General features: G+C 36.5%; 1 protein-coding gene across 4 annotated transcripts in view; it reads left to right on the top strand.

Moving 5' to 3' along the window:
* Positions 1–27,710, top strand: part of LOC149550258 (Transducin/WD40 repeat-like superfamily protein) — a 226,006-nt gene that overhangs the window by 183,536 nt on the left and 14,760 nt on the right. For 2 of the 4 annotated variants that reach the window (XR_016354185.1, XM_089793350.1), the window contains exons 9-10: positions 26,981–27,332; positions 27,457–27,613. Coding sequence is in view for 2 of the 4 variants with exons in the window: in XM_089793350.1 (XP_089649476.1) it covers positions 26,981–27,332; positions 27,457–27,613 (509 nt within the window). In the remaining 2 variants the exon portion in view is untranslated. The remainder of the gene's footprint in view (positions 1–26,980; positions 27,333–27,456; positions 27,614–27,710) is intronic. The other 2 variants (XR_016354186.1, XM_089793351.1) reach the window with 1 other exon arrangement.

Genomic DNA, 27,710 nt, shown 5'->3' on the forward strand with positions numbered 1-27,710 from the left:
GATAATTGGATGCAAATTATCAAAGGAAGATGAGTCTACCAAGAGACCTTGTATAGATCAATAATTGGTAAGCTACAATATGTGGTACATAGTAGACTTGATATTGCTCATGTTGTTGGTATAGTGGCAAGATTTTCTTCTAATCCTAAAGAGACAAATATGATTGCTATGAAGAGAATCTTTAGATATATGAAAGGAACTGATGTTTATGGTTTATGGTAGAGAAAGAGTGGAGATTTTGAACTAGAGATATATATACTGATGAATTGGGTGGGTAATGTGGATGATAGAAAAAGAACAAGTGGAGGAGCTTCCATTTAGGAGAAAGATTGGTGACATGGATAAGCAAAAAACAAAGTTGTATTTCACAATCTATTGCTGCGGCTGAATATGTTGTCGCTACAATCAATTGTTCAAATGTTGTGTAGACTAAACAGTTACTTGAATGAATACAAGAGGAAGTAAATAGTCCTATGACAATTTATTGTGATAATACTAGTGCTATTAACAAATCAAAGAATGTGGTGACGCATTCAAAGACAAAGCATAAATCAATCAAGTATCACTATTTTAGAGAACAAGTTCAGGAGAAACAAGTAAAGCTAGAGTATGTGAAGTCAAAAGAGCAAATTGCTAATATCTTTACCAAGCCATTACTTAAGTATACTTTTGAGTACCTAAGAGGTAAACAAGGGGTCATTCCCCTATCTGATGTTCATTAAGAGAAGATGCATGATGCATCAAGTCATGTTTTATCATAATATCTATCTATGAGTTGATGTTGATGTTCACTCTTTAGGAACTAGCTAAAGTTGTGAAGGAGAAAGGTGTATGGAAAAATAAGTAATCAATACAAGCAAGCTATAAGGTATAACTCCACAGAAGATTAGTTTCAGTTTTGAGATATCTTGGGAAATACCTTTGGCAATATTGTCGAAGGAAGAGAGAATGACTGATAGTAAGGTGAGTAGAATGAAGATGGAGATAGATGAGTACTTGGGAATGAATAAGGGAGGGGAATACTGGTGAAGAGAATGAGAACTTGAGGATGAGAAGATGAGAGAGATGAGCATAGAAGAATAGATTGAAGATGAAGAAAGTAGGAGAATGAGAAGATGAGAGAGATGAGCATAGAAGAGTAGATTGAAGATGAAGAAAGCAGGAGAATGAGAAGATGAGAGAGATGAGCATAGAAGAATAGATTGAAGATGAAGAAGGAAGGAGAAGTATAATTAAAGGGGGAGACTTCATAACAAAGAAGATGTGTTAAGATGTGTTGTCAAGGAAGATTACAGTTGATGAAGTTGATGAAATTGGTATTGGGTGGTATATTTCGGATGTGTTGCCATCCATGCCAAATGGGGAGATTGTTACTACAATTGATAAATTGATATTGATAATGAACAAGGTTAGTGGTGTCCTACATTTTGTCACCACAAAATGCTGGTAACAGTTTGAAACTTTTTCAAACTAGTTTCGCGTCTCTCTAAGTTGAATTTGATATTCAATTACTTAATGTTGATCGATCAATCAACTCCAATTTGTATATTAAATTCTTTTACTGAAAGTTTTCATCAAGTCTTTTTCATTTTTCTGTCCGTTGAGTCTATGCTTGATTTTTGAGGCCTTCATCGTCGTTTTCTTTGTTTTTGAGTGCGCGTTTGTTGGTTTTTAGTCCTTTGGTCTTGCTCAAGCCATGGCTTTCGGTTTCCCCTTTGATTTGATCTAACCTAGAGTGTAATCAGAGTTGTTAGTCAAGAGATATGGTCGTTTTAGTGCCCAAAAAGTGGACCTTTTTGATGCAACACAACAAATTCAAAATATCATGTTATATTTCTAATTTGATATTCAATTTTTGAAAAATATAACTTAAATTCACTTTATGTTATGTTTTTAAGTTACTTTATTATTTAAATTTTCACTTAAAATAACTATAGTGCACTTATGTTATATTTTTAAGTTGAGTTTACTTAAATTTTCACTTAAGTGACCATATTAACTATACAGTTCAATTTAATTTTTACATTTAAAACAAATGCTCTAGTAAATATTACTTTTTAAATGATATTTATATGTTATATTATTAATATGATATGTAAATGTAATTTATGTCTCACTTAAGTAATAATTTAATGAATTTAAATTGACATGTGCTTATTAAATCACTTAAAGTCATCAAAAGTGAACCTTTTATATGTCATTACATGTAAAATCTATCAAAAGTGGACTTTTTACATGCCATTGCATATAAATTTCAACTTAGAAACATAAATCCATCAAAAGTGGACCTTTTTCATGTCTTTGCATGTTAAAGTCATAAAAAATTGACCTTTTTGATGTCATTGCATATAAACTCACTTGAAATGTGCAATGACATCAAAAAGGTGATTTTATAACTTAAATATGCTATTGCATCAAAAATGTGAGTTTTCACTTAAAATATGCAGTCACCTCCAAAAGGTGAGTTTTCAAGCTAAAAGCATGTTTTAAAATATGCAATGACCATGAAAAGGTGTGTTTTGCACTATGATGAGTTTTTAAAGCATACCATTACTCCTAAAAGGTGCATTTTGCACTATGGAGAGATTTTAAAATATGCATTGGACACCAAAAGGTGCATTTTGCACTAAAGTTCATGTTCATGCTCTTGAAAAACATGTTTTTCGAGAAAAGACATGCAAAGAGCCTTCAAGAACCCATTTTTGAAGATTGTGGTTGATTTCCTTCATGGTTTTTCATGAAATCTTCTCCAATAGGGTTATTTTTGCCTATCAATGGGATTTCAAACAATGAAAATGTATTTTTCTTGCTAAAAAATGTGATTTTCAACTCCTTCTAAGGGCACGTTTTTGGGAAAATCTTCAAAAATCATCATTTTTGGCTCATGTTTTGGCCCAAAGAGGAATCGATTTGGCTTGTTTTGGTATTCACATTGCATTGTGACTAACGTTTTGGTGTTTAACAGCCAAAACATTTTTGTTGCTCACCTTGAAGAATCACGTTTTTTACTAAAACATCCCATGTGCATGCCAAAGTCAAAAACGTTGGTTTCTTGAGCTTTTCTAGGGCACGTTTTTGGCATTGGATTTTGGAAACACCTCTTTTTCTGGCTTCTACGGATTCCCTTGACAAAGTTTGAAAAGGTCCAAGTTTTTTGAAGAAATTTTCAAATTTGGAGCTTCTCCTTCCATCATTTTTGGCATTTAATCCTCATGTAAGTGGACATATTCTTTCTTGCTATTTAATTTGTGCTGATTTTATTCACATTTTTGCTTGATGATTGTCACTTGTTGAAATTGACGCCATGGAAAGTGCATTTTTCCTTTAAAAATGAAGAAATGGTTCATTTTCATGTTTTTGGTTTTTCCCCAAACTCCAAATTTGAAATTGCATATTGAAGTGCTTTGCTTGTTGACATGTTTGAGTCATTTGCTAAAGGTACGTTTTTCTTTTGAAGTTTTTGTGTTTTGTGTGCTTTCTTTTTGGTTTCCTCCACTTTGGAGAAGTTAAAAATTCTTTCCCAAGAACTTGTTCTTGTTTCATTTCATGCGAAAGCATCATCACATTCCATTTCCATCTTCCATGTCACAACACTTCGCATCTCACCCAAAAAATGTGATTACATGTTTTCCATCTCATTTACCATCCACACATGCATTTAATCTCATTTTCTGTTTCCATTTCACTCATCTCAGTTTTTGTATCCACTCTCACGACACGATTACATGAAAAAGATTTATGTGTAATTGCATCTCCAAAACCCGTTTTCTACTTAAAGTCACTTTTTGAAAAGTAAAAAATGCTATATGCATGTTTTCCCATGTATTTTGACTTCACTTTTCCATCAAGGCGACTATAAAGCTCATTTCACTTCAAGTTACATTTCATTTTCATCTCTCCATATGCACTCGTGCCTTCATAAGAAAATACATGTATTTCCATCTTCCATGTCTTTCCACATTCTGCATCTCATCCATTACCCGCACGTACATGTAAGCTCATCCTCCATTCGCATTTGCATCTCATCTCACTTTCTATCCCTTATTAAATGTTGCATTTACATGTAATCATTTTTCATGCAATAACGTCTTGAAAACCCTAAGTCACATTTGAAAATCAGCAATCGTCATTTGCATGAATTCTCATGCGTTCCACCTTCACAGGTATCCATTTCTTTTCGTTTCATTCCATCTTCCATTTTCCACGTTCATTCCATTTTTTATTTCACATTTCATCTCCATTCACTGCATATGTAGATGATTTCTCTTTGAGATCATTTCATTGGATCCACTAAGTTTCCAGTCTGTATTCAAACCTTTGTTGATCAAGAATCAACTTGTATGGTGATTCCCTCTGATGATGTGTTTATGTTTTAGGATTTTTGTGTTGCAACACAAGTGCAAGAGATATCCTCACCATCAAAATCCAAAGGCAAGATGAAATATCAATTGGATAAAGAGTTGGCTCATGCAACGCCATCATCAGTTGCATCTATTCTTGAGAACGTACTGGACACAAAGATCGGTCATGTAGACATGGCTGATTTTCTACGGAGAGTAGAAACTCTTGTTGGCCACGAGATGAGGCGAATCAAGAGAAGTCGCATTCACTTGGTATCTACATTTCCTATGTTGTCATAGAACCTGATTTCATTTTTGGGTGTGCAAGACGTTTCAGCCTGAAATCGAAAACAATCAAGGATGTTGATGGCAAGGTTATCATTAGTCTTGATCCAAAGGTTATTGAACAAATCTTCAAGGTACTACATAATGCAAAGTGTCCAGAGTTCACCAAAGAATCATCTTTAGCAAGCTGGAATGAGAAGAAAGGTGATTATAAAAAGTACGTTAACCAATACTGGTTAAGTAATAAAAGAAATAACTTTTCAAGATGGCCAAAGACCGTTCACCGGTCTAACTTCAAGCAAGAAAACAAAGACCACATCATTTTTCTCAGTAGAGTTTGCAGTCCTAAAGATTCCACTGACTTGAAGCCATAGATGTACAAATTCATCTTCCAAATCATGGAAAACAAAGAACACATCTTTTGGGGAGAGTTGATTGGTACTGCACTTTGCCAGTAGTTGCTCAACGTAGGAACTTCGGCGTCTTTTTATATGAACTCCTACCTCGTCTACATTGTTGCTGCTATGGGATCTTTCTCTGATCTCTCAACCAAAGGAGATCGTCTTCAGATTCCAGTTTGGGATTACTATGATCAGATTCTAGCTAATAGTAAATTCATTACAGAAGAGTCCAAGATGCTTTCTTTGTGCATTTCTGGTGCATGTTTGATAGACAATTGTCCATCAAGAGGGTATCAGATGAAGCCTGTGAAATGTCCCTTTTTCTGATTTTATATGATATTTCAAGCCTCTAATCAGATTTTCAAAATCAAACAACCAATATTACAAAGATCCACCAATTTCTCAATAAACCCCAAATCGGGTATGTCCGAAATAGTGCCAAAAACTTCACAACTTCACAAATTATTAATAAATCTGAAAATGGACATTTTTACAGAAATTTCAGCAGCATAACGGCCTACAAAATGACATTTCCAAATCTGTATAGCATTTACACAACAACTCACAAACGTAGGACAAAAACTATGCTCATCGGGCTCCCGAAATTAACACAAAAATGCCCGGAAACACCACAAAAACACTAATAATCTATCTCAAAAGTTTAATCACGTCCCAATACATATATTCAGCTCTATTTTAACATATTAAAGTCTGAAATACAGCAGCAACCCAAACTGATATGAAATACTCAACTGAAAACACCAAACTCTTACAAAAAAATACACCTGAAAACCCACAAATCTGCACTGTTCAGCACAAAGGCAAACTCTGCATGAGCTTGCACTTGGAATGGCTTTAAACTCCCATCTTTAGCCTTCCTGGAAACCTGCAAACTCCCGTTCTTGGGTCTCTTTCTCCACAGGTTTGGCAGCCTCTGAAGAACAACAAAGCAATGCGCAAAAATCAAGTTCTGGAATCAGCCCAAAATGCCTCCAAACCCCTTAAAAGAGGGCATAACCCTAACTCACGTCCAAGAGGGGTTAATAAAACATATTTTAATAATAATTTTCATTTATTAGTCCATTAGCTTCCAAAGATTATCCCCTTTTTGGGCCTGCCTGCCTTAGAAAAGATTATTATTTTTAATTATTTGAAAAGGGGGCATGATAAGTCCTCCCCTTCCAAATATTGCTTGTCCTCAAGCAATGGTTGAACAATAAACCAATCAATCCACTTGGATCCCAATTGTAGTCATGAACTATACTATTGTCATTTTACACAGGCTCCTGCAATATCCTCTGCAATATAACCAAGAGGAATCCATAATCAAACTGACAATTATTGCTCAACCAAACTCCAAAGTCACAACTTCCACAGTCAGAAACCCACGAGACACAAACTCTTAGAACATCAAAACCCAAGTAAAGTGGACAAATCAAACTGCCAACACAGTAAATACCATCAACGCATCCCACTGACTTATACAGAATGTACAATCCAACTCTGCAACAATGGTGAACGCTCTCGAATGAAACTGTACCAAGTATGGAGAATCCACACACTGTACAACTCCTGCAGTCAACACAACTCTGCAGATCACCGGCCACTGTCTCATAACCATAACTCCCATGCACCTCTGATGGTGAAAAGCCATCACAAGATAAATAGCAAGAAATGGAACCCAAACCAAATTTGCCTGCCATCAACTCCTCAACACAAGGATCAAATGCTAATTGATGTACATACCTTGCAATATAATGTTGATAAAAAAAACCAACCTCAGTCAACAGCTCATCATGAACAAGTGATACATACAACCCATTGTGACTGATCACCAGCTAAGTCAGGAGATGTCATAGCCAAAGGAGTAGAATCAATAACAACACCCGTTGAAGCATCAGTCCAAAACTTCTGCTCTAAGTCATGTATTATCAAGCTATCAATTGCAGAACCTATCGCCATGTCATGCCCATCACAACTCTCCTCCCAAGGTGTCAAACTATCCCATAACTGATGATAAGCACTAGGAACCAAAGTACATCTCTGTATCATCATCTCATCCACATGGTCATCAAAGGTGAATTGATGAGCATACCTCACAATGTAATGTCGATAGAATGCGCCAATCTCAGTCAGTGGCTCAGACTGCAATCCAGATGTAACTAACTGGAATTGATCACTAACCAAGTTGGAACTGACTACTACCTCTGAAGACATCACCAAGGGAGTAGTATTACTAGCAGGAACCATGCCAACTGTCAGCTCACCAACATCACACATGGTCTTTGATACAACATCTCTAGTCTTCGTGCCAGTAGTACTAGAGGTCACCACCATGTCAGGCATACCACAACAATTTGCTGCAGCACCCAACTCAACTAAACCTGACTCTAGTGGGGATGAACCCAATATGCCAATGATAGTATCAAGGATGGATGCATCCCCATCTCTACTGTCTTTGACAATCTTGACCATGGACATCCTCAGATCACTAGACACCACAGCTTGTGACTGTACAGAATCTGGTAAAGACTGTAGTTGCTCTAACTCCATGGTCACCTTAGCCAAATGAAATTGTGACTCCTTGAAAGCCAACTGTGTACTCTCAAGAATCTCAGAAGTCACCTCAAGCTGCTGAGTAAGCTCACTCACCTCATCTTCCTTGGCCAACAATGCATCGTATGTTGTACTGCCCCACTCCATAAGATAATCTCTATCAGCTACCAACTGCATATAATCCTGTCTCAAAATCCGGATAGCCTCCCATAAAGAGTAGAACTCTGTCAAGGAAAGATAACTGCTTCCCTGCTCATCACTAGTAGGAGAACCCCATCCATAAACTGCTAACAATTGACGAACAATATCGAAATGTTGGCAAGCAATACCAATGTTTCGCTCACTAACTCTCAACTAACTAGACACATGATGGCACTGGCTAGACTGTATCCTACAAACCTCCTCTGACGCACTATCTAAAGGAGTATCCTCAAGGTTAGTGGTCTCTAGAGTATTACCATCCATATCATGCGAATCAACTCCAAAGCTCATATCAACATACGGAGTATCAAAAACTGTAGCACTACCATCCAACTCCTCTGTACCAAAAGAAACCACCAAGGAAACTAAGTCTTCAAAACTGCCCACTGCATCCTCCTGGATGTCATCAATGCCAATATGATCCTGAGACTCATCTATACACACTGCCAAATATGAAAGATCATCAACACATTCCAGCAAAAATGGTCAACTGGATATATGAACAAAGCCCAACACCGGTGTATAAAAACTAATACCAACATCAGATAAGCTCCTGGCACAAGAAAAGACAACACCGTGCAATCTGCTAATCAAATCCATGATAGCACACAAACAATCACTACTACCAAAAAGTGTTAAAGATTTCTAGTCAACTGAATCCCAAATGCCAATATAACAATCTCGAGTCCATATTCGTAAACTATAATCAGCTGGTAACTCAAGCAAACTCCTTATCTGAGTAATATGACCAATACCAACTAATTCCACATACTTGTCTGACATTGTCCCTATATCCTGGATGTGAATGCAAAATGAACTCGCAACATTATCAATGACCACATATGATCTACCGTTCACAAAAAGCTGAGTATCAGGAGTGCAAGATGAAACTAAACTCAATTCCATGCCATGCTTATTCCCATGTCTCTCCTAGTCTTGTAATGCCAATGGAGTATTCACCAAAGAAGCTCGAGTGTCCTCAAGCTTGTGAGAAAGCCTGTCAACTTCCTCCTTCCTCCTCAAGGCATCTGAATAGTCTCCAACTAGGCTAAGAAGATGGTCACAATCTGATAGAAGATGTAAATAACTAAACTTCATCATTCCCATTCCTTCCCTAATCGCTTGTAAGTCAACACAAGAAGACTTTTCCTGAACTCCCTTATGTCTACCTTGTAACTGAATCATTTGAATGTGATCCTCTATCATATCCTGCATCCTGTCATGATGAGATAATGAAGTCACAATACTATCTTTGTTCACCTTCAGCTGGCTGGACAAATCATGTGAAGTACTACCTGCCTCAACCTCATGTGATGAAGCATCTAACTGTGCCTGGTACTCTTTCTCAACAAAGTCATGAATGCTCAATGTTTGCTCATCTCTACCAGGTATCTCACTATCATGCACAACAACATCCTCATAATCATCATCTAAACCCACTACCTCCTGTGGCAGAGTAGAATCTGAGACCTCTGCCTGGCTATAAGCTAGTTTCTCAAACTCCTCATGCAAGTTCTTGGTAATTGTGTCATCTGCCCTGTGAGAAAATCTGCCAAATAGAAATCCAGCCAACTTATCCACCTTAGCTGGATCGGACAACATGTCATTCATCATACATTGGTGCTCAACCAACTGTTCAGACATGTCATGGCTTATTTTCCTAAGTTTATCTCGAATGTCTAAATAACCATCCTTTCTATTGTTCTGACTCTGGATATCAATTGTCCAAGATCGTGTCCTTTGAGACTCTGTACTATACCTGTCCATTCTGGATAAAGTAGAGTGTAACCTCAATAGGTTATAACTTCTTCAAACACCAAGAACCTAACATGCAAATGATTAGAAGTAGTATGCAACCATAGATTTTGACATGCAGCTGATTAGAAGCAACATGCAACCACCAAATTCACCAAGAACTAACATGCAAATGATTAGAAGTAGCATGCAACCATAAATTTTGACATGCAGCTGATTAGAAGCAACATGCAACCATAAATTATGACATGCAAGATTTGGGTAGTTGTCAAAACTGACATAAAAACTTCTACAAACCCTCAGGCTGGCAAGATCATAGCTCTGATACCACTGAAATGTCCATTTTTCTGATTTTATATGATATTTCAAGCCTCTAATCAGATTTTCAAAATCAAACAACCAATATTACAAAGATCCACCAATTTCTCAATAAACCCCAAATCGGGTATGTCCGAAATATTGCCAAAAACTTCACAACTTCACAAATTATTAATAAATCTGAAAATGGACATTTTTACAGAAATTTCAGCAGCATAACAGCCTACAAAATGACATTTCCAGATCTGTATAGCATTTACACAACAGCTCACAAATGTAGGACAAAAACTATGCTCATCGGGCTCCCGAAATTAACACAAAAATGCTTGGAAACACCACAAAAACACTAATAATCTATCTCAAAAGTTTAATCACGTCCCAATACATATATTCAACTCTATTTTAACATCTTAAAGTTTGAAATACAGCAGCAACCCAAACTGATATGAAATACTCAACTGAAAACACCAAACTCTTACAAAAAAATACACCTGAAAACCCACAAATCTGCACTGTTCAGCACAAAGGCAAACTTTGCATGAGCTTGCACTTGGAATGGCTTTAAACTCCCATCCTTAGCCTTCTTGGAAACCTGCAAACTCCCGTTCTTGGGTCTCCTCCACAGGTTTGGCAGCCTCTGAAGAACAACAAAGCAATGCGCAAAAATCAAGTTCTGGAATCAGCCCAAAATGCCTCCAAACCCCTTAAAAGAGGGCATAACCCTAACTCACGTCCAAGAGGGGTTAATAAAACATATTTTAATAATAATTTTTATTTATTAGTCCATTAGCTTCCAAAGATTATCCCTTTTTTTCGAAACTTCACCTTTTTGGGCTTGCTTGCCTTAGAAAAGATTATTATTTTTAATTATTTGAAAAGGGGACATGACAGCCTGGGAAAAGGTGAATCAATACGGTTGCATCTTCATTAAGTTTCCAACTTTTACATACTTGAGAGTTGGGTATTTTAAAGGTGAGTTGTATACCTTACCTAAGTATGCTACTGATAGGATTATCCTGATGGAGTTAGCCAGATAGCTCATGGAAGTGCAAATGATCAACATACTTTGCATAGGCCTGGTTTTGGTATCACTTCTGCCAAACCCTTGGCAATTGGTAACTATTCAATCAACTTTGTACACAAAACAAAGAATATGGAAGCAGAGTTGCAATTGATCACTTTGAAGAAGTTCAAAGCCAGATTTGACTTTGATTATTGAGAAATGAATTCTCAAATCAAAAGGGCTTTTACACATATTCATTGCATTAAGGATGTCTAGATTGATATGAGATCAGAGTTTGATATAATGAAGATGGACTACTGCAAATTGACATTGCAGCAAATAATCGATCTTAACATGCTGGAGATCCCTTCAGATTTCCAAATTGAAGATGACGGCAACATCCTTGATCCGGAATTTCATTAGGCTAGTTTCCATAAAAGGTACCCTTTTCCCATTCAATGGCAGCAGAAAGAAGATGCATCTATCTTGGATAGATTGCAATCCATTTTGGCAAACACGAACAAGTGGCTGGAAATTAAAGGCCTAAAAAGAGTTAATCCTAAGTTGGGTTTGGATTGTGGAAGCTTTGGCCCTCCTCGAAGGAAGTCACAGCTAGAGATTGCAAGAAAAGATGGAGCTTCCTCTTTTGATGTGAAGAGTTCCCTCAAATTCAAGTTAAAGGGTGGAAAGGGATCTAAGTCATCTTAGATCTCTGAACTAGATCAAGAATCAGAGAAGGAATTGGAGACAAAATCAGATGAAGAAGATGAGGAGGAAGAAGGGGAAGTCGTGATCATATCTCCCCCAAGGCCTGCACAATCTCAAGCACCATCCATGCATGAAGCACCTTTTCTCGATGAAGTAGATGATGATGTGGATTCATTCTCCATTGTTTATACACCTTTTATTCCAGTTTCGGAAGTCAATACAATGGCTCTTCCTATTTCTTCTACCGCTCCTCTCATCCTGGCAAACGAACAATATGAGCACTTGGGAAGCGTGTTTGAGGATTTTCCAACTCTTACAAATGGTCAAGTTTCTCAACTTGATACATCTTTGACGGGTTTTGAGCTTTTTATGATGGAAATATCTCATCGTGCTCCTATGAATTTAGATGTGCAAACTGAATCTTGTTCAGTCACAACGGAGATACAATCTAGATCAATTCCAATGGTCTCCATTGTACCTTCTTCCATAGATGAAAGTTTCAGCTTGCCTGCATGGTTGAGCAGAATCACAACAAAGAGAAGAAAAAGCATTTGTAGCTCGAGATAATCTCCCTGTCAAGAAAACTGTCCAAATCTTTGAAAGGTAAAATTGTTTCGAGGATCTTAGTTGATTCGGATAAAACTAAGTTTGTAGATGTTGTTGAGCCATTAGTGGACAAACTTGTTGAAGAACTTACCCATTTTGATTATAAGTTCACTAAGGTTGAAATCGGAAAACAATCACATTTGATTTGTTTGCAAGATGCTCAAGATGCATTAGCTAATGTACCAAAAAGCAATCATGAATTATGGAAGAAGATAAATCAATTCAAACAGGAGGTTTCTCGCCTAAATGAAGTCATTCGGAAACAATCTTCTCAAAGTGTTATTATTATGTCTCAAACATCTAAGGAAAGAAAGTTGATAGAAGCTGCCAAGTCTTGGATAGAATAATCATCTTTGAAGGAGTTCAAGCCATCACAGAAACATTTGCAATTCTTAGGTGTGTCAAAGAGATGAATGAAATGGAGCAAAACTTGATCTCTTATTTGACTTGAGAAGTGGATGGTTTGAATGAAATTCTCAATGACTGGGATGAGATTGCAAAATGTGATCGAGATGCCTTGGTCTCATGTGACATTCTTCCGTCATGTGAAATGTTCTTGAGATTTCAAGGACTTATTGGCAACAAAGAGGAAACATTAAGGAAGCTGATTACAAAGTTGCAGGCAGCCCTTGGAGATTGCCAAGCAGTTGAAACAGGTGTCACTTGTGATTTCAAACAAATGGGATGCCAGGTTCTTGATGAACATGGTAATGTGATTGCAGTTGAAAGAGCAAGTTCAAAATATACAATCAGGATTAATGCCGATTTGGATTTTGAAGACTTTGGTTCTCACACGATGAACAAGTTTGTCTTGTATAAATCATCTACAAAGCACTTGTTAGATTCTCTGGCGAAAAATTCCAAGGTTGTACAATCAGCATATGCGGATGCAGTGAGGATTGAAGCCATATCAAAGACAATGGAGATTGTTGATCTTCCTATAGTGCGTGATGTCATCAAGTTCAAGGCACTGGAAAAAAATCTTTAAAATTGTTATTTTTGTTTTATTTTTGTTTATAAGTCTGAGAGGATGCATTACATCAAAAGATGTAATTTCATGTAAGGTGAATTACATGTGCATGAAAAGATGTAATGCGAGTTGCATGTAACCCAATAATTTCTCTTTAGTTAGACTAGGTCAAAGTTGATTGAGTTGCTCCCACTTTTTTCCATCTTTTTCTCAACTCCTGTGCCTATAAAAAGGAGCGCCCCCCTCATTGTAAAGTCACCATTTATCTTATATTGTATGCAAGAGAGCTCTAGAGAAATTGTGCCAGCAGAACTTTGTTTGTGTAGCACTATTTTGAGAGAAAAGTGAATACAAAGGAGCAATTTAGACTTAACTTTGATTGCGTAAGATTGTTACTTGTGTGAATTAGAAGCTTTGTCTGTAATTCGCATACGTTATCTTTGATTCATGTTGTGTTCTTGATAATTGAATATAAAAGAGTTAAGAAGCAATTGGAGCCGGAGCTTTGACTAGGAGCAATTGTGGAAATATATAGCTAGAAGCTTTGTCTATAGGTTATATTTTTTTCTTAATTCGCAAAATAGTTATCTTTACTTTTAGAAGTCTTTGTCCCCTATTAGTAAAGTTTTTTCATATAGAAGTACGACCGGACTTAGAGCCAAACCGGTACACTTTTAGCTAGCTTTTGAGTTAGTGTTAGTTTATTGGTATCATCGTTTCCAGCTTTAGATAGAAGTGTAGTTAGAGATTTCACCCTGCCTATTACTCGCTCCAGGAGTAAGTAGATTCTTTCTTGAAAGTCAAGAAGAAAGAATATTGGTAACACCCCTTTTGCAAAATCTCTCGACTTCTTGCTTGCTTGGAGTTGATCCAAGGAATGGTGAGAAGGGGAGCCTTCCCTTTAAGGTAGGAGAAACTCTGTCTCACATGCTGTGGCTGGTCATCCTATTTTTCGACTGGATTTTTACCCAAAACTGTTGGTTGCAAAATATCCACCCAGTAGTTAGCAAACCGAGCACTAAAAGGAATGTAGAAGAATTGGATCAGTTGTTATTTTTTCATTGATGTCAAGCATATTGGCTTACGGAGCTGGATACTGATTTATGTAAGTTGCCAAATCATCTAAAGGACGTGATGTTGACAAAAGAAAAAGATGGTAAAGTTAGAAGATGTAATGATGAAGTAATGTTAAGTGTATGAGCTTCAGTGGGTAATAGATGAATCAATATTTGACAAGGTAATATTGGTTTGACTGTTTTACATGATTTGATGAAGAGTCGAAAAGATGTAAAAGTTAGTTATCCAACAAAATCAACTCTTGTGTTGCATAACATTGCTTAAATTCTAGATGAATCATATCTGCAATAAGAACTAATAATTGTCCAATCTAGTATATTCCAAAATCATTGATGTCTACAAAATGTTTGATGGTGTGGTTGTAGATGCTCAGTCTGCAGGATTATATTGTTTGTTTTATAATTGAAATTATTTTGCAATACTTGTGCAAAGCTTTAAATATTGATGTCTGAAAACATAATTAAATTTTGAAGAAGGGAAAGTGTATTGTTGTATCTAAATTTGTTGTTCATATATTGATTCTATTCTTTCTCCCACTCTCTTCAATATTTACATTGATGAGCTCGAGGCTTTCCTCTAGGACTTTTCACTCCCTAGTGACAACTGCTACTTAAACCAGGTTTTGATATCTAAACTATTATTTGCTAATGATGTGGTTCTCTTGACTTCTTCCCTGAAAGGGCTTTAGTGACTTCTTGATGGGTTAGCATCCTTTTGTGACTCACGACAATTAGCTATGAACTTGGGCAAGACCTGGTGATGGTCTTCAACTGCTTGAAGACCTCATGTAATAAAGGGTTTTTCATAACAAAACAAAGACGATCAATAAAGAGTTTTTTTGAACAAATAACTAAATTCGTTTTCATGGGACATTAACTGCTTTTGACTACCAACGATTAATTGAAATAACCATATAATAACTATAATAACGATTAATTGAAAATAACTATATCAATGATCATCTGAAATAACTAAAATAACAATTAACCGAAATAACCATGTTATAACTATAATAACGATTAATTGAAAATAACCGTATCAATGATCATCTAAAATAACTAAAATAACAATTAACTGAAATAACTATATCAATGATCAACTGTAATAATTAGAGTAACGATTAATTATCTTTTTCTACATACAAGTAAAGTAAATGCTTAACTTGAAAAGAAGAAGAACATACAAGTAATATTCGGTGAGTCTTTAGCTGGTTGTGCAAGCCTCGGCTTTCAGTAAGAGAAGCATTGACTTAGGCTTAACCTCCCAACTTCGTACCATACTTATCCCTACACAATCAATTGAATTAGAAAGGCCCTCCCTACCCCGGGATCGAGCTTGGGATACTTTTAGTCCAGCCACTTGAGCATTCCGGTGTTAAGAATATCTGCATAGTTATGGACGGACTTGTCTGAATAACTGGCACCACTGACATCAAGTGATCATAGATGGAAAACATGCCTTTAAACGACCTTGGCCAAAGTTTTTCTGATGGGTTCAATGACCCAATCACCACTGCTCGACTTGACAACAAGGAAACAATATTATGGACAAGCATGAGCTATTAAATGAAATTAATTTAGGATTATTGTATTATGTTTGACTTTATTTGCATGTCATTGCAGATTTCATCTCACCTCTTCACCTTTTCCATTGCTATATAGTCGGTGAGTCCTAGGTGCTTAGGAACTCAGAGCAATCAGCTCTGTCCATTGATTCTCAACCGATTCATGAATATTATATGTTTCCAGCTTATCACAATCTATGACTTGGAAAAATATGTTCTTTAAGACTTGCAAAAATATCAATGATTCTAACTTCCAAACAGTATATTTAAATCATGATTTGATTACATCATAAATAACTCTTTCTTAAGAGAAACTAACCTATAATACTTATGATGAGTATAACTACAGTATATTGTTATGGTAATCGGATTTCAGTAACATCTGATAAAGAAATATTTAGCAATGCTTGGAACATGATTGACCACATAACCTAATATAATCTAGAAGATAGGAGTCTAGCTGGACGCTGTGATTCGACTCTTCCTCGAAATTATCTTCAGGCGCAATAACCAGTACAAAATATATCACGTTTTCAGCAGGAAGATTAAGGCAGAAAAGAGATTGGCAATAGACAAAGAGATATATCAGATGGTATTTGCAGAGGTATCAGGTGGTAGATGGAAGTCGGATGCTTGGAAAATATAGAAGTCGGGTGCCTAGAAATATATAAGTCGGGTGCTTGAAAAAATATATGTCTTCCACCTCTCTCTTGACTTCTTAAATAAAAAGATATTGTGTCTCTTTGGCATCCAAGAAGTCGTAACATAAAAAAAATGTCTTGGCTCTTGAACGCCAAAATAAATATGCCAAGTGTTACAATCAATTTCAAGTAAGAAAATAAAATAAAAAAAGATGGAAAAAGATTTGAAGGTTATAAATCAAAAATAATTATGGTTTATATCTATCTACATGCACGTAGATATAATTATGGGGTGACATCATACTATTATAAAAGAAATAATAATATTATGGTGTCATTTTATTCTTATATCTGTGTATGTATATAGGTATTTATTATAATTATGTGATGGAAAGGTCAATCAAAATCCTTTGAGGTACGTATTATATTTTAATTAAATTATTTTATGTTTTAAAATGTTTACTTAATAGCTCATGCAGGTCCTTCAATTGTATCCTGAAGTTCAAGTCACTAGGTCCTTACCAAAGCAATTTAAGGTCATACCTGACATCATGATGATTGGACTAAGCTAGTATCCCATTCCGTTGATTTTGTTTAGCAATGCTTCCCCCCTTCATCTTCTCCTGTAATCACCCATGCAACATTTCCATGATAATAACAAGTTCCATAATAATTTTCATATTAACATTTAAAAGAATTTAATTATTAACCATAATTCCAAAATCAAGCAACTGCTAAACATCACATGACAAATAATGGATAACGACGATCTTCATTAAACAGTTCATACAATGGGTATAAATAACTACCTACTTCACATGATTATGAAAGAAAAATCCGTACCTCACTCCTCGTTGGACTCATGCCCTCTGCATCGTGGGATCTCATCAGCTACATATACAAACTAAGCACTAGATCGACAAAGAGGACAAGATTTGCCACCTTGCCTTGCACCCTTGGGGAGGCAAAAACTAAGATTCATTTTGTCTTCCATTACCCCATCTACTATGAGGTTAGGAGGAGGTTCTACTGCTTGTTCATGAAGTGTAAGTCCCTTTCTTCATTTTTTAGATACATTGATCAGTGATGTCTTGCATGTTATGTCCAAGAGGCCTTGTGGCTTCAGCATCACAATTTGCAACTTTAGTTCCCATCCAACAAACTTTAGACCAACTCGTCACCTCCTTTTTCACACCTCTGTCTCTTGCCCCAAGGACGAAGTGGTTACTCTTCCCTCCTTTGGCTCACACCAGATTTGTGAAGCCTTGCAGTGGACACGCTTGGCAAAATCACCCTATCTCTAGTGGCTCCTTGCGACAATCTAAGGCACACCATCACCTCGGTTTGTACCCTTTTGTTCTGGACTACTTCTTGTATGTGAGGAGTATTTAGTCTTTCCTTGTTTGTTCTTTTTCTTTCTTGCATGTTCTTTCCATAGACATCGTTCAGTGCTACTGTTGTTGGTGTTTTCCTCGTTGTACTCTTTTCAGTCCCTTAGACCCTTTGTGATCTCTTGCTGGACATTGATAAATTTATCTTATCTTATCGTATCTTATCTCAAGAATCTTGATTTGTAAAATCAAAAGTTCACATATATCACATACACCTTTAATTTGAAAAAGTAGTCTTAGACTTGGTGCTCAAGAGAAATTTGGATTCGGTGCTTAGATTGTTAAGTACAGTTTGTGTTTTAATAGGGGTTTGGAGACTCCTTAGGGTTGGAGTCATTAAAGACTGTAATTGGTTTCAGATTTTTGTGGCTGGATTAAGACAGTAGATCCTAGCAGCATACCATGGTTTTCCCATATGGGGTTTCCATGTCACATATTCGTGCACTATGTTCTTGGTCTTATGGTACTTGTGTTGTGTTTTATTTGTTTCTTTAATTATACCATGCAATCTGAAGTTAGTGATGATAATTTGGAATTGGATATACTACTATTTCATCCCCCCTCTTAGTGGTAAACCTACGTTCTACAATTTTGATGTGTTTGAGTCCAATAAACTCATTTAAGATCATTTGAGTCATTTTGGTATCTGTTGATTTGAGTTTTGCTCCACTACAACACAGAGAATCGAATACATGATATTCCAAGACAAAATATCAGATTTCCGACTTTCTCTTGAATAGGGATGTTCGTATGCTAAACAGTGTAGAAGAATTGTGTGATCAAAGAGACAACCTCAAGGTGCTTTCTTAATCATGCATTTTCACTTAGTTATAATGATGTGATATGTTGGTTATCACAAAGGGACTTATGCTATTCATTCAATATATAACAACTTGATTTTAACTTCTTTAGTTACTTCCAACCAAATACATTACAAGGGAGAAAGGGTTAGGAAATCTATCTAACTCTAAGAATGCAAGACAATCTTCATGATGGGGTGAGCCTCTAACCAATCCTTGCTTCACCATGTCAACTAGACATGGAAAGGTGCTATCTTTGATGGATGCAGGAATGATTTTCACATTGTCAATGCTCATCCAAATACCTTATGGAGGTGCAATCTAAATGAACATCTCGAATAGAAGTTAAACACTTGCAATTTAGGCCCAAACTAGCCTTGCATTGTTACTTATAATCAATAAGTACCAAAAAGTATGGACACCAGCTCCATCATTAATCACCATTCAACAAATATAATCCATCCATCTACTTCTACTCCTACATAACATGAAATGAAATCTTAATCTATGTGTGAGAAGCAAAGAACCATGCAATACTCCAAAATGATAATTTATATCCACCATGCGAGCACAACAATGAACAGAGAAGAATTTTGGTAGTATTTTGGCAAAAATTCTCCAACATAACTCTCCTTACAAATGATGTCAGAAAGCCTTTATAAAGGGGATCAATTACAATGAATGACCAAGATTGACTTGAAATCAATGGCCAAGATTAAACCACATATGCCCTAAATAGGGTATTCATAATTGTGGCCACAACTATTAATTGCCTGCCCAATTACAATTAAGCACCACTATGTGGGCCAATATAAAAATTACATTGCCTTCATAGGCCAATGAGAAGAGAGGTTAGATAGAAGCTTGTAGAAGAAGAAAACTTGGAGACAAAGTCACCTTTTAATGGACCAATAAGATGTTCCACTTGTATTTACACCAAGTCATCTCTAAGAATATTTCTTTTCTTTATCCCTTTTCGATCTTGGCAGATTCAATGAATTTAGACACATTATGGCGAAGTTCTTCCATTAGTCCACTTGGCACATTCTTATTGATTAAGTAGCTGCCACCTCAGCATGCTCACCTTATAAATTTGATAAATACCTCTTGTTTGTTGATGAGAAATCATTCTTAAGCCTTCAATTGTGATGGCTCACAGTATCAATTGCTCCATATTCTTCGCCTTTTGGATGTTTTTGAGCCTTTCTCTTGCCTTGATCATCTAAGTTGCTGCAACAAATGGATTTCAACTCAGCCTTTCTTCCAATGCCAAATCTGTGTTGGTGTAATGAGGGAGAGTTTGCATACCACAAACGCTTTGATCTTCTAAGTTGTTTTCTTAGATGTGTTGATCCTTTTCATCTTATTAGTAATGAATCATCCATTCTTTGTCATCATCTTATACATCAATACTCCTTTAACTTTTGATTCTCGCTCTTTTTGCTTTAGCATTTTCAATTGTCTTGGACCCCTTTCATTTAGCTGCTTGTTCATCTCCCTCGTCTTGTGCTGGTGTTTCCTTTCTTTCCTTGGTTTGAGGCTTTGGCCTGGGATTTCAACTCCTTTCTCTGTACGTGGGCTTACAACAATCACAGGGTTAGGATTTAGCTTTATTTAATTAGATTTGTACTAAAGTCGGAGAGTAATGCTAGCTGAAAATTCAAAATCAGAACTCGGCACATTTGCATCAGACTCATGAAGTTGACAGATCTAGGACTGCGACACTATAGGAAACTGATTTATTTTCACTCCTAGTGTCCAATCACTCTTACTAATCTGGTCCCACTTCACTGTTAGTCAAAGAACATGACTAAGATCCAAAAGTGAGGTTTGATCTAAAGTTATGCATTCTGGAACTGACTGTAGACCTCTGCAAACAGTGGTGTAATATCACGGGAGGATAAAAAATCAGCATTTGGGCTGCTTTTATTGGATGTGAACCCTGGAATTTACTGTAAATAATCAGATTTAGACCCTTATCTGCTGGTAACTAATGGAATTCAGGGTCTTGTCTACTGATAAGTGATTATAATCAGATGCAAAATCACAATTTTATTGACTGACAAATACCCTCAGGTGTCCAAAATCGGAATTTTAGTGTTGATAGATGTTTGGAATTGGGGTCCTTGTGCTGGCAATTGATTGAAATCAAGGCACTATCCTGGCTGATTATTTGAATTTGGACTCCTATTTGCTGGTAAGCAATGGGGAAAATAATTTCAACCTGCAAATCCAAGTAAGGAGTGTTGCTGACTGGGTCTAAACGCCTTCAGTTGATAGCCTTGTAAAGAAAATGATTAAGAAAGACACCACAATCTGCCTTCAATAATAGTTCGAAGCCTCAGCTGTACCTCCAATTACAATTAGAAAATGATCTCTAGACTGTGGCAAATTGCATTGCTTATATAGAAGAGACTTTGGATTATGGTTTTGATACAATGCAACTATTTTTTAAATGTCTCCAACTGATTATTTAGTGGCAGCCCTATTCTTGCATTGAATCCATGGCCTCCATTTAACTTGACCCTTATTTGATTGATTTTCCTCACCCCATTGTCATTGCAAAATTTGGTTAAATGCTAGGTTTCTTTTGGTTAAGTTCGAGGCAAATTTGAAATGCCTTGCATTAAATGTGGAAGCTCTTCCCTGTTTAGTTGGCATTGCATCTATTTTTGGTCGATTAATCATCCATTCATTGGCCTTAAACTCAAAACTATAGTTTGAATCAACCCTTTGCATTTAATTTGCATTGAACTTTGAGCCTTTGATACGAGATGGGGCTGCATGTGCATTGAACTTAACATATAGACTTTGTTTGGGGCCCATACATCAGATTTAGAGCCTAGATCTGCCGCATGCTACATAGATAAGATCACATGTTTCATTTTGGAGTAGGCCCTAATCAATTTTAAGTCTGGTCTATTGATCTTAAGGCCACACACGACCATTTTAGGCCTTATTTAATTGAGTTTTGTGCCCAGATCTGGGCCTAATCCGACACGCTAGACTTTAGGCCAGATCTGTCATGATTTTAACCCAATCATTCATACGCTAGGTCTGATTTTAATTTATGGGCTCACACGTTGCAAGTCCAAGGTCTCCAGCTCGAACTTTGAGCCAGATCTTTGAGTTTTAGGGCCCATGTGACGTTTATCCTTGTTATTCATATCTGGACCCCCATTACACCTATGCGTTAGCATTTGGGGGCCCAATTGAACTAATATCTGGTCAGTTAGAACCAGGCCCACACGTTTATAGGGCTATTTGCGTTGCCTTTCAAATGTCGTTCATAGGCCCAAGGCCACACATTTCAACGATAAGGTCTTATTATCTAGAGTTTTGAGTCCTTTAGATTTGCATCTCAAGCTCCTTGTATCAAACCAATGCACAATCTCTTTCTTCCTGTATCCAACATGAGACGAAGAGGTGCTTCCTCTACTCTCTATTTAATGCAAAGAGATGCTTCATCTACTTCCAATTTCAGACCACACATTTCAACGATAAGGCCTTATTATCTAGACTCTAGAGTTTTCAGACCACACATTTCAACGATAAGGCCTTATTATCTAGAGTTTTGAGTCCTTTAGATTTGCATCTCAAGCTCCTCGTATCAAACCAATGCACAATCTCTTTCTTCCCTTATCCAACATGAGATGAAGAGGTGCTTCCTCTACTCTCCATTTAATGCAAAGAGATGCTTCATCTACTTCCAATTTCAGACCAAGAGATGCTTCCTCTACCCACCTCTTTTAGATGAAACGGTGCTTGCTCTTAAATCTACTTGAGACAAAGAGGTGCTTCCTCTCACATCTACTTGAAACGAAGAGAAGCTTCCTCTACTCATACTTAGGCAAATTTACACATTCTCAACTCAAAATTTTACTTTAATTTCTCACTTCCAGACGTTAGCCAAATTTTGCAAATTTTCAAGTTTATTCTAAGAAGGCTTTCTAAATTTTAGACTATTGCCAAACTTGATCTACTAACTTAACCTATGAGCAAAAAGAGGGGATCCCCATTTGCAATGGGGCAGTGGCGCAAAAACCTCACAACAAGATCATTTTTATCCATTTTGGAACGTTAAAGGTCAATTGGTTAAGAGTTGCAAAAGTTGGACAATGTTATATTGTCCAATGTTATCATATTGCAAAAAAAGTTGTAAAGCAACTCTGTCAAAGTTCTCAAATTTGTTGTAATTGTTAAGTATATGGTTAGGTGGTCAGTTGAAACATTTGGAATGGATGGTAATGCATATATCTGGCCTCCAAACTCAAATTCCAAGGTTGGAGAGGAATAGAATGAGATAAACTTCATTTCGACACATTTTCCGGTTGCATTTTCTATGCATGACAGTCTGTAGTTTGATTTCTACGCCCTTGTACAGTACAGCATGGACATAAACCAATTGGAGAAGTTGAATAATTCTCTTACCTTTCCTATTCACTTGGTTTGACTGAATCCCATTATGTTTTGTAAAAGTATGGAAATTTTATTGCTGGTAGGTTGAAACCCGGCCTAGGGTTTCCAGTGTGACAAAATAAATCATTTCTCTTGATTGGTGTGGTGGAAAATGCTAAAAATGAGTGGATAGGTCTGGGATAACATATTTTCCAAGTCCCCAAAGTTGTAGTGCCTGAAGACACGGTTTGCACATGTTTTGAAGTGACTGTTAGTCTGAAAAAATGCATAACAGACTGTTAGGATGGAAAAAGCTAGAATTTGATACACGAATCTACACTTGATGTTACTTTGTTGGAGTTTTTCATAAGAGCGCATGTTAAAAGGCTTGGACTCCTGTTATAAGTCATTTGTCAAGTTCATAAATAAAAATGACAGTCCAAGTATTCTAGGCAAGGACAGTGTGTGACATTCCAGTGGGGCAGCATGTAATATCCCCGTTTTTAGCAGGTCCCTGCAGCTTGTTTGGTCAGTTCATCGTTGTAACCCTCATGAGTTGACGGTGGGATTTGAAGGTCTCAAACATGGACTTGCTATTTTTAGAAAGTCTATTTTGGCAGTTGACATATTTGGCAGGGCAGTTGGTAGTGCTAGCACTTGGTCATCATCTGCATTGAATTGAGTTATTTAATTGATGTGTTCATAGTTATTAATTATTTAATGAGGTTACATTATTATAAAGGGACTTTTAAGTAATTTAATGTTATAAAGTGGAATTGTGAAAATGAAGTGTCTTAAAAGTGTGAAGAAGAAGCTAAGTGCCAATTTGTGTTATAAATATGAACCCATCTGGGACAGAAAATAATGCAATCGTCTATTTGTTTTTTATTGTCTATTGTGAGAGTTTGTCTGAGTTGTGAATTTCAATCCATTATTGAAGTATAACAGATTTGGACTGAGTTATTCTTGCTTTCTCTTACTGTTGCTACTGTGGCTGAGAAGTGACTTGTCTGTTGAGGTCAAGAGGGTTTGATAGTTGAATTCTGGAAATTATTTGGCATCTTCCATTACTGTGATAATTGTGACTTGGAAGAAATTATTGTGTTGAGCACCAATTGTTATTGAGAGGGTTCGAATCTGCTCATAGGCCCCAGAAGTCGTGTTTCTAGGTGTAGCTTGTGCTTGCACAGGATTGGCGATTATATTCTGAGAGGAATTTGGTAACCAAACCCCCATTATTTGGAGTTTTCTGAAGAGTTTGGGTTGCACATTTAATATTTTGAGTGCCCAGCTAATTTGCTAACAGGCAGGGCCTGTTTACTAAATCATTTTACACCTGCGATCCCAGATTGAGCTTTAAAATTGAAGCTGGGAGGCTTCTATCCACAAGAAAAGGCTGAAGTGCATGTTTACAGGGGCTGCGACCAAGTTTGCAGACCTGAGTTCTAATTCTGACGGCCTTCATTTAATTTTCAGTGGCCATGGAGAGGCATAAAGGGCAATGCAGCTCACTCTAGGGACTGCGATCAAAGTTTGGAAGGCAGTGAAAGCCTTAAGACTACCTGTGTGGGTATTCGGAAGAAGTATCAGCATCAGCAAGGTATCGTGGAGGCTGCAGCAAGGATGTGCATGGTTGGAGGAGACTTATCTGCATTCTAAGTCATTCAAGGCTTGGGCATCTCATTATGCTGCAAGCAACTGTGGAATTTATCAGGTTCCCTCTATTATAAATTGTAATTATCTGTTGTGTTTGAAGCAAAATTTTGAATTTCCATAAATTGCTAGTTGGTTCAGTCTTAAGTTTATTGCATTTCCAATTATAAGTTTATTGCTTACCTCCAGTATTAGATATTCTCTCAGGGAAAAATTCAAAAAAAACATAACATTCAAAATACTAAAAACTGAAAAATATCAAAACTTGCAAAAACACATATTTTCATCTAGCTTGAGCAGGGAGAGCCGGTGTGGGCTCATTACACAGAAAACATGAGTTTTGAACGAATAATGCCATGATGTGTAATGATCATTCAGAGAATGCCATCAAAGGTTGTTTATAGAAGTCTTTTGAGTCTCTGTTTAACATATTGGAAGAACATTTTCTGTTTGAATTCTCTTAGGCTACAAGTGCTGTCCTCTCTAAATTAAAAAGCCAATGAGTGTTGTCTCAATATATTGTTGCATTGTTGTAGACCACAGAAGGAAATTACCTGTATTCATTGATGCTTGAAATAGATTTTTAAACCTCATTTGTGTCTTTTATGCAAATATGATAAGGATACTCAAATAGCTCCAATGGTAAAGGTCTAGGGATGAAGTGCTCCCTTGATGTATTGGTTGGATGGTTGAGGGTCACTTGATTTAGAATCTTATTTGCAGTCCTTTCCTCTGCATCATAAATCTCTAGATCAATAAAAACTGATAAATCTGTATTATAACCATATGAAACAAAAGCCCCATACTTGTAATAAGTTGAGACCAGAGGGAACTCTAATTAGTACTGGAGTTTGGAAGTCATTATCCTTATCCTTCATCATGAAAGGACTATTACTGTAAGTGTAAAAGAGAAGAAAGACCTGAATTATCTGTGCTGGAGGGTAGTTGACTCCTGCACCATCATTTGTGTTTGTAGGAAGCACTCACAGAGAACTTACATGTCTAATGGTTGGACTGAGATGAGACAAGGTCGAAATTTAGCCAGACTCTCCATAAAGTCCAGTGTCTTGACCAAAGTTAAAAGGACAAACAACTTTATTGGGATTATGGAAAAGGGCATCTATGGAGCCACAAAAGGTTTTTTTATTAACAAATGGTATTTCCCAAATATCATAGTAGGTCATGCTTCTAAAAATAAAGTGGCCCTCATCTGGGCTCCCTCGAAAGTGAAAAGACTACAAATCGTGTTATCTCATTGTTTTGGTGGTATGTGGTGACTTGCAATTAGTGGCAAAGTTATGCTCAATAGTCAATAAGGAATTCTGAGGTCCTGTGTCTTCATGTGTCTAACAAAATTGAAGACAGTTGAGACACATAATGTTTCCTTAACACTTCACAGAAGTGAGATCCAACATCTGAAAGAAACTAGGGTGTTGAGGCAACATGTTCAATGGTGCTGAATCTGCAGGACAAGTGATGGTGCCATCTACAATTTCTTGGAAATTCTAAGAATAGAAGGGTGCCTTAATCAACAGGCTATTACTGATTATCAGTTTAAACTAGTTTAACATCCAATTATTGATTAGTGATTATCAATTTGAACTAGTTTAGTGTTCAATTTGTAAGCTATTAGTGGACCCTGCTATCCTGGTTAAGTGTACATTTATAGCCTGTTCAACAAAAATCTAGAGTTGATGAGATCTAACTTATATTCTGTCTTACGATTAATAGGATATGAAGTTAAGATCCAAGTGAACAATTTTTGATGTCATGTTTGAATTACGGATAATCAGTTTGAACTAGTTTAGTGTTCATTTACTGTTTATCAATTTGAATAAATTTAGTGATTAATCTATAAGCCATTAATGGGCTTTGCTATCCTGGTTTCGGGTGGTTGTATAGCCTGTTCAAGATAGTGAAGATTATGAGATCTAAATTATATTTTCCCACTATTCCAGTCCGGACCCCATTGCTCCACAATTCCAAATATTGCCTAGACTATTAGTGATTTGAAGTAGGTCAGAGTGGTGGTCTAGCACAATGATCTATTTAACAGAAACATTTGAAACCTTCCAAGTAGCTTGAACTTGCAGATTCTAGAATACCATGATGAAATAATCTGCCTCAAACATTTTGAAATTTCTTCCCTTTATTTGTAACAGTTTTGCTTGAATGAATATTCTATAAGATTTCTATGCTGAGAGTACAAAATCTGTAATATAGTTTCTTTTATTTGTTTCGAAAGCAATTCACCTTGTATATTTTTGTATCATTTCTATGAATAATTTTTTCTCCTTTTCGATTGGACTTTAGCAGGGGTGGCTGTTTCAAGTAACACAAATAGTGACACAAGCACCAATCAAATTTGTAATCCTCCATTTGTTCATGCTTTAGCTGTTCCTGAAGGAAATCTAGAAAGAGGGGATAATCAAGTTGTTGCTGTGGCAAGAGGAGATGGGACCATTGAAATTATTGACCTTGAATATGAAACACATATGGGGGTTTCAAAAAATAAAAAGTCGCTACATACTAACAAATGTTCTCAGGCTAAATTGGCTAAAAATGTAAATGCTAAAGCAATCTTTACAGCTGAAGGGACAGAAAAACAAACGAGGATAAAATTACATGCTGGTCTGGGAGGTCACACAGCAGCTGCTTCTTGTGTGTAAGCTTTTTTTTATAGATATTATATTTTTCATTCATAACATTAATGACAGGAACTGGCTGATACGCTAAATGAGTGACAACTTTCCTAAGACATTTGCTGAGGATTAAGGTAATGTATGCAGGGCATTCTCAAAGTTTGGTGAGGCTGGGAAGTTCCTTATTTCTGGAAGCAATGATGCATCTATCAAGATATGGAATTGGACTAGAAATATAGAAACCATTGAAACATGCAGCAGAGATGAAGGTCCCTTGAGCTGCACTATCAACAACAAAAGAAAAGTGAGTATACTATCTCACTAGTGAATGACAGGTTCATGGATTACATTAAACATATTCTGGATATTGTTATCAACGTTCATTAGAAGAATCTATTTGA

This window comes from Cupressus sempervirens, chromosome 7 (assembly GCF_028749045.1).
Source record: "Cupressus sempervirens isolate cs-2001-9-10 chromosome 7, ASM2874904v1, whole genome shotgun sequence".
Lineage (NCBI taxonomy): Eukaryota > Viridiplantae > Streptophyta > Pinopsida > Cupressales > Cupressaceae > Cupressus > Cupressus sempervirens.